Source organism: Pinus tabuliformis, chromosome 8, assembly GCF_031772625.1.
Source record: "Pinus tabuliformis cultivar Carrire ecotype Pingquan chromosome 8, CPIR1, whole genome shotgun sequence".
In the NCBI taxonomy this organism is placed as follows: Eukaryota; Viridiplantae; Streptophyta; class Pinopsida; order Pinales; family Pinaceae; genus Pinus; species Pinus tabuliformis.
Genome location: NC_142294.1, coordinates 1,918,024,786 through 1,918,033,590, shown reverse-complemented (window position 1 = coordinate 1,918,033,590; position 8,805 = coordinate 1,918,024,786). Strand labels below are relative to the sequence as shown.

At 33.3% G+C, this 8,805-nt stretch overlaps 1 protein-coding gene across 1 annotated transcript; it reads left to right on the top strand.

Moving 5' to 3' along the window:
- The first annotated feature begins 596 nt into the window (after positions 1–596).
- Positions 597–1,974, top strand: LOC149244148 (inactive UDP-glycosyltransferase 79A6-like). The gene is made up of 2 exons (XM_089371446.1): positions 597–1,232; positions 1,567–1,974. The coding sequence occupies exons 1-2, from the start codon at positions 597–599 to the stop codon at positions 1,972–1,974; spliced, it is 1,044 nt and encodes a 347-aa protein (XP_089227572.1).
- The last annotated feature ends 6,831 nt before the right edge of the window (positions 1,975–8,805 follow it).

Here is an 8,805-nt window from a genome sequence, read left to right as displayed (position 1 = left end):
ATATTGACATTTTCAATCTCCAAGTATTTTATAAAATACTGCTATTTGATAAGAATCTTATATTAACTACACTAGGCTATACAATCTAAAAACAATATCCAATAAATTTTCGATCTCCATATAATTTTAATTATAGTTCCCAAAATTACCTCGACATTGAATATTGACATTTTCAATCTACAAATATTTTTTAATAAAGTACTGCTATTTTATAATTGTCCTATATTAACTACACTAGATGAGCTAAAACAATATCCAATAAACTTATAATCTCTACACGTGATTCTAGCTGAAAAAACCTTAGAATGTAATTTATAAAAATAATTTTAACTAATATTAATATCAAAATAGAATAATTACATTTTATAATATTAATATGACAATAGAATAATTACATTTGATAAGAGTATTATTCGAGTCAGACCGAATAATTACATTTAATGAGAGCATTATTCTAGTGAGAAAGCATTTAATAAGAGCATTATTATTATGCGAAAGGCATCCCCTTAAGACTTCGTTAGTTGTTTGATGAAGAGATAGAAATTGCAGATGATATAGTCTTTTCCTCATAACCCTGAGATACTCCTTGTGATATGATGGATAGCCAGATAAGAAAGAAACGACTTCATTTTCTGCTGTTTCCATGGCTGGCGCAGGGCCACATTAATCCCTTTCTACAGCTCTCGAAGGCTCTTGCAACCCACGGCCACACAGTCTCCTTTCTCTCCACTCCCGTTAACATATCCAGAATCAGGCCTTCACTGCAACTTCAGGAGTGGCCGGGCCGGATCGATCTGCTGGAATTGCCATTACCGCCCACGGAGAGACTGACCCCGGGGGCGGACTGCACGACAGACATCCCTGTAGAAATGGCGTCTCCGCTCAAGCAAGCCATAGACGGCCTGGAGAAGCCGTTCCGAAGCCTCTTCCAGCAGCTTTCGCCAGATTACGTCATTCATGACTTCGTGCAGTATTGGACGCAGAGCGTCGCTGCTGAGATGCACATACCGTCCGTCTATTTCTCGGTGTATTCGCCGGCGACCTGCGGCAATGTCTTCCACCCATCCAGGTTTTCTAGCCAGAATTTGACCTCCGAGGAGCTGGCAACTCTGCCGCACGGATTTCCGTGTTCGGCGATCTCATTCAGGCTGTACGAAGCGCGGGATTTAATAGATATGCAGAGAGGAATCGCTGGTCGTATTGCCCCAGTCAATCGCATGGCTAAATGCGCCGTAGTCTTTAACGCGACTTTTTGAAAGCCTTTCCGGCGATTTTTTCCGATGAAAATCCGGCAGTAATTTATTGAAATCGAAGTTTGATAACTAGTTTCTGCACAATGAAAGCGTCCCAGGGGTTTTTCAGGGTGCTGAATCCGAATATGTAGTTAAAAAACCATTTTAACTGCAACAAATCATGATTTCGTCGCAATTTCTTCCGCCGGATTCCGTCACCGGAATCTCAAAAAGTCGCATTATAGACAACTCCGCTAAATGCCTGCAAGGATGCGTGGCGGTGGCCGTGAAATCATGCTTTCAAGAGGAAGATAAGTATATTCGTTATTTCCAGGGCGCTATCGGAGTTCCCGTGCTCTCCGTCGGCCCGCTTATGCCCGGGTCTAAGCCCAGCCCGGACACCCGCGAGGGCTCCGATCTGCTGGATTGGCTGGACCGGCAGAGGCAGACGTTTCTGTCGAGAGAACAAGCCCACGAACTAGCGCTGGGTTTGGAGGCGAGCGGGTTCGCTGCGTGCTCCGCAATTCTCGGACAGCGCCCGGGAAGATCCCTGGGAGCTCCTTCCCGAAGGTTTCGAGACACGAACACAGGACCAGGGTCTGGTTGTCTGGGGTTGGGTGCCGCAGGTTCGGATCGTCTCTCACCCGTCGGTGGGTGCGTATCTGACCCACAGCGGGTGGAGCTCTGCCATGGAGGCGCTGAGCTTCGGAGTGCCGCTCGTACTCTTGCCAGTAAAACTTGATCAGAGCTTGAATGCCCGGCAAATAACGGCGGACCTGAAGTTGGGGGATCGAGATTGAGAGGGGAGACGACGGTTCTTTTCTCAGCGAAAAGATTGTTACAGCACTGCGAATGGTAATGGCGGGAGAGGAGGGGAAGAAGTTGAGATCGAAAGTGGCGGAGGCCCGTGATATTTTAGTCGCGAATATTGCACGGCAGCAGGATTATATCCATGACTTCATTCAACAGCTTGAACAGATAGCAGTAGCGTGGAAGCAGATGTGAAAGGAGGACTTCAGATGGGTGACGCTGCGTAGGTTCCAGTCGCTTTTAAGTTAAATTAGTTTTATTTTTTATTTGGAATCTATAATAATATAGCTTTAATGTTGACGTTTTATATTTATTATAATAAGTGTGTTTATTATAATTTTATTATAACTTTAATGTTGACGTTTTATTTTTATTATAATTTTATTATAATAATTGTGTTTATTCTTCAAACATGTTTTTTTAATTATAATGATGTTTATTTTAGATCCGAGTTTTTGAGAATTTTAATTTAATAATAGAAATAGTAGAGATTTTTTTATGGAGTATTTAAAAATATTTTTAAAATATGGAGATTTAGAATAGTTATATATATATATATATATTTGGTTGTTTTAATTAAATCAAATTGATTTTTTTTATTATTTATAATATAAAAATATGTTTATGAGCAAAATCTATTTATAGAGTGAGAATCTCTTTGATAAATGGGAAATGAGTTTCAATAGTTATAAATCTTGTTATATTTCATTTGATGATGATGGTGGTAGTGGTGGTGGTGGTGGTGGTGGTTAGCGTCCATTGAGACCAAACTTTGGTCTATCGGACCTGAAGAAAAGAATTATTTAGTTTGATTTAAGATTTTATTCCTATGCTCAAAAAGCTTAGAGAGAAGCCTCTCGAGCTCACTGTAATTTTGACAACGTAAAAGGCTAGGAAGGTCAGTATTGCAACAAAGATTTTGAAACTGAGATCTAATGTGGTTGTATGCGAGACACTCTAAGAGGAAGGAAGTGATTTTCATCCTCGATGTTCCTATTCTCACAGAGATGGCAGAACCTTTCTATCCATGGTGTCTTAAGAACCGCCCAACTACCCGTTTCACTATGGAGCTCAGGAGAGTTCGTTCTAATCTTGGCTATATTAATTTTCTTCTTTGAGCTAGTTAAAATAGAGAGATACTTTTGATCTTCTAGGGTGGGGTTGATGACCTCCTTGTAATATCTTAATTTTCTTTTAGCTATTAAATCTTTCTCACACCACATTTTTTCTTTGATCTTAGAAGTAACAATATTTTTAATGTTATTAATATTTTGCAATGCAACATTCTCGTCAATCTCCCAATGGTTTAATGAGGCCCTGGTGTCTTTAGACCGACCTCGTTTGAGCCTTAGGTGGTTTTGGCTGGAATTTAAAGCTAGCTTAGGAAGTCTATGGTCTCCTATGTTATTGAGCTTGTGCTTGTGCAACATAAGCCTAGTGCAAAAACCCACTTCTATAAGGAGAATAGGATAGGGTGTGTTACTTTTAATTTTGAGGTTATACGTTATAAAACACTTCTGGATTTGCTCAATCTTTCTCCAAGATTCTCTAGAGATTCGACAACCTCAAACCTCACATCCATATAAGATAACCAAAGTGACTAAAGTTTCAAAGAGGAACTTCTTTCTATCCCACATTACGAGGTTTGCCGTTTTACAATTATTTTCAAAACCAAAATAAGCTTTCCATCCCCCATTAATCCTTTTCTCAATGCTATAGTACCAGTTGAGCTTGTGATGAATATCAATTCCTAGGTACTTTTAGGAAGACACTTCCTACAAGTTACTATTGTCATACGTAAAATTAGCGTAAGTGTCCTTCTTGGATTTGATAATCATAACTTTTGTTTTGTCAGTGTTAACAATCATATGCATGGTAGAGAAATCCTTAAGAAGTATAAGTTGCTTATCAAAATCAGATGGGCACCTTGCGAGAAAAACAATATCGTTAGTGTAGAGAAGAAGGATGATGACTATCCCAGCTAAGATTGTGCCAACAAATCTTGCTTCCTCTAAACAACCTTCTAGCTTGTCGATGTAAATGCCAAATAGGATAGGGGAGAGGGGGCAACCTTGTTTAACTCCGATATTACACTTAATATCTTTCGACTACCCCTCATTGCTCTTTAACTTGACAATTACATTCTCGTATAACCTTACAGCGATAGCTCTCAACTCAAAAGGAACCTTTAGCTCTTCTAATCTGTTCCAAAGGTTGTTTCTAGCAACCATATCGAAAACCTTTTTAAATGTATATATGATATATTTTGATTCTGAAATAAACTATAAAAACACAGATTATATTTTCGTGACATTATAATAAAAACTATTTACAAATTAAGCGATAGTAAAGTGGAGTGAGTTTTTTACATGTTTTTGAAAATTTATATATATTTAATTTATACATTAATTTTTTATAATAATAATGACCATGATGATGATTTTTTTTTAAATTTATTAATATGAAATATATTATAAAATAAGTGCTTTTTATACTATATATATTATAAAATGAGTGTTTTAACATCAACAATTTAATTTATATAACTACCTTAATTTTAAATTCAAAATTAATTATACCAAAAAAAAATTCTCAAATATTGAATGTTGACTCATTAATTTCTTTTATAATTATACATCCCAATATTATAGTTATATTATGTTTCTTGACATTTTTAATAATAACTTTCATAAATATCTAAATTAACTTTGTGGAAATTTTGAAATGCTAGTTTGACTACTCATCTTGATGGAAATAATGCTGATCAGAAGGGTACAGAGGGTTCTATTACTCTGGCTACTGCCAATCCAAGTTGATTGTAAAACTTCAGTCAACTTACTCTCAAAGAGTATAGTTGTTTTCTGTTACCAGTAAAAGCATAATCGACATCAATCACCCACGCGTAGATTGCAAAGGAGAATTACCTATTAATTATTGCCAATAATTTTAAGGCTGGATGACAGATACATTTTTTTTTAAGGTTTCACTGGTTACATATATCCGTTTCATTGATTGTATTTTTTTCATTACATTGATAAGATATATTATTTTCATGAGGATATTTAATAGTTGTAATATTTTTGATGAAAGATTGATTATTCATTGTGTTGTTGGTTGTATTGGGCATTATTTTATATCATTTATGTTTTTAGAGTTAGTGTATATTATGATGTTGTTTTTAGGATTTTATTAGTTGCGTGTATCTATTTTATATGTTATATTCTTTTCATTATTAAGAGTATATTTTTTTATAAAAATATTTTATAGATTAGTTTGGTGAACAGGTAGTAGTTTGAACATTTATGAAATAATTTTTTTCTATTCTCTATAAAATATAATTTTCAGTAATATTTATTGAAAAAAATTAAATTATTAATTTTTAAAGTTAAAATAAAATTGATTTATATATATTTACTACATGTATGAATATAATTATATTAATTTATATAGTAAATATTTTATTACATTAATTTATATAGTAAATACGTAAAATATTTTAATTATTAAAATTTATAGAAAAAAACATGTTTCACTTTTTTAAATTTAAATGAAATCATATAACATTAAAGAAATATATATAATATACTTTTTGGACTTAAACCATGTGTCAAGTCAAATTGGAGATGTTTTTATATGAATTTTGATTAGGTATAAAAGTTTGGTTAATAATTATCAAATAAATTAAATATTTTTATTTATTTATTATGATGATGATGGTGGTTAACATCCACTGAGACCAAACTTTGGTCTATTAGACCTCAAGAAACAAATTATTTAGTTTGATTTAAGATTTTATTCCTATGCTCAAAAAGCTTGGAGAGAAGCCTCCCAAGCTCACTATAATTTTGACATCGTAAAAGGCTAGGGAGGTCAGTATTGTGACAAAGATTATGAAACTGAGATCTAATGTGGTTGTACATGGAGCACTCTAAGAGGAAGTGGTTTTCATCCTCGATCTTCCTATTCTCACAAAGATGACAGATCCTTTCCATCCATGGTGTTTTAGGAACTGCCGAACGACCTATTTCACTATGGAGCTCATGAGAGTTCATTCTAATCTCTGCTATATTAAGTGTATATAAGTGTATATGAAACATATCTACAGCCACATTTACACCAATGTCGTTGATATAGGCTGATAGACATATATCCACCACCTACCACATTAAAATGGTTAGGTGTAATTTGTTAAAGGCTAACTCTTTGTCATTATTAGTAACTATATAAATAATAATAGTCATATTATTTTTTATTTATATAATTACACTAACATTATTTTGTATATTAATATAACAATAATTATTACACAAAATTTTGCTAATATATTAATAGTTATATTTCAAAATAAAATATAATTCTCATATAAAATAATAATGACATTTAGTTATTATTAATAATGTATATTTATATCGACCACTATATTATACTATTTCTTGGAGTATTAGTAAATTGTATTACCATTCCATTATGGTTAATACTTATTATATATTTACTTGGATTATATTAAGAATATTAACTATAGACAAACTATATATTAAACTAAAATATACTATACTATTACTTGAATATATATATATATATATATATATATATATATATATATATATAATATTTTAATATAATAATATATTATTTAATAATATAATATGTAATAATATATTATTAAATTTATACTCTAGGGTTTATTAATTCTTGGAGTTTATTAATATTTGTGTTTTAAATATTGATCCTAAGATATTAATAATCCCTAAGAATTAATATTTTAAACCCAGCAAATGAATAAACCAAAGAGATTAAATAAATTATTAATAATATTAACCCATGAGACTAATAAACCAAAAAGTTTAAAATTATAAACCCAAAAAATTATTAAACCCAAGGGATACATATTATCAACCTAAGCGATCACCCAACCCAAAGCATCAATATTATAAAAACAAGAGATTTATAAACCTACTAATTAGTAATTTAAACCCTAAAATTATCATGGTTAAATATTCATAAAATTAATATTTATATTAATAACTATATAATATAAATATTATGTAGTTATTAATATAACTATATAATCCTGCGCGAGGATATGATCGTTGTAGAATTTCGCTAATCTAATTTGTCTCTGCTGGGCTTGAAGCCCTTTTCTTCCGATCTGGTTACTGCAAATCCGCAATTGGGTGTCACATTTTATTCCAAGTTCGCATTCTTCCACAGGACTTTTTCATTCTTCCACAGGGACATACATAAGATTGGGAATCACTGAGATCCAGATGGCTCCTAGTTTCGCGAAGATAACTATTGGCTCAGTTCTGTCCACCTCTTGGGGGCAAGCTCTTGCCCATATCATTAGTGATGCCCCAACTCCCACTGTCCAGGTGGTCCAGGCCTCACTCGATGAGGCTTTGAAGTTTTCTGAAAGTGCCCTAATATGTCGGTTCAATGGTTTTTGGCCGCGGCTGACAACTCTCCACAGTTGGATCTCGGAGGTATGGAAGCCTGTCATTTCTGATGAAATTAATATCTACCCCTGTGCTAGGGGTTTCTTTATAGTAGATTTTGAAAACCTTGAAAGTAGACAATGTATTCTAGATTCCAGCCTGCGGCTTTGGGAAAACTCAGGCCTATTCATGAAGCCATGGAACCCATCATTCGATCCCTCAATAACAGTCATAACCTCAGCACCAGTTTGGGTGAGATTGCCAAACCTACCCTTGCATCTCTGGAATTTCTCCTCACTAAAAGCCATTGGAAATGAAGTTGGGAAATTTTACTTAAGGTGCCCAGAAACAGAGGAATATGCCAAAACCACCTATGCACGCATCTGTGTGGAAATGGACTTCAGCATCAGATTCCCAGCTGAAATAAATCTAACAAGTAAAGACTATGTGGAACCAAAAACTCGATTATGAAAGTGTCCTCTTCAGATATCAATCCTGCTTTGAGACAGCTCATCTAGCAAAAAATTTCCCAAAAGCCTCCCAGAAAAATTATGCTAGAAAGAATCACCACAGATCTACATGGTGGGAAGGAGCACAAAAAGAAAATTACACTGTCATCAAGGAAGAACACTCTCCAGAAAACTCTAAATCGCAAGAAATCGGGAAAGAAAGAAACAACTCTCAAGACAAGTGGGGGGGAAGCCTCGCCCAACAACAAAAAAGTGAACTCGACAACCCCTCAAATTATGAGGATTTGAATACCGCACAAAATAAATCTTCATTTAACAACAAAGCAGATCTCCCAAACCAAACTTATTCTCTAACTATCTTCAAAAGGACGAACACAATAGATCGCGAGCTAAGACACCAATGTCCCAAGAACCAAAAGAGATGAAGGCGATGCAAGATAAGAGAACTTGGAAGACCGTAGAGAAAAAAAGAAAGAAAGCTACAACACCAATCTCGCCAAGAAAGACGAGAAGCCAGACAATTAAGAACTAGGAAAATTATAGGTCCAATAGACCAATTTGGTCTCAGTGGACGTTAACCACCACCATCATCATCATCATCAATAATAAAAATAAAAATATTAAAAAATAATTATCATGTATAAATATTATTATTATTATTATGATAATTAAAAATTATTATTAATTTATATTAATATCAAATCTTAATAAATTATTATAATAATCATTTTAAAATAATTATTGTTATTACTAATTATTTATTATTATTATTATTATTGTTAATTATTAATTAATAAATATTAATAATAATTAATTAACAATAATTTATTTCTTATTATTATTATTTATTAAAAAATA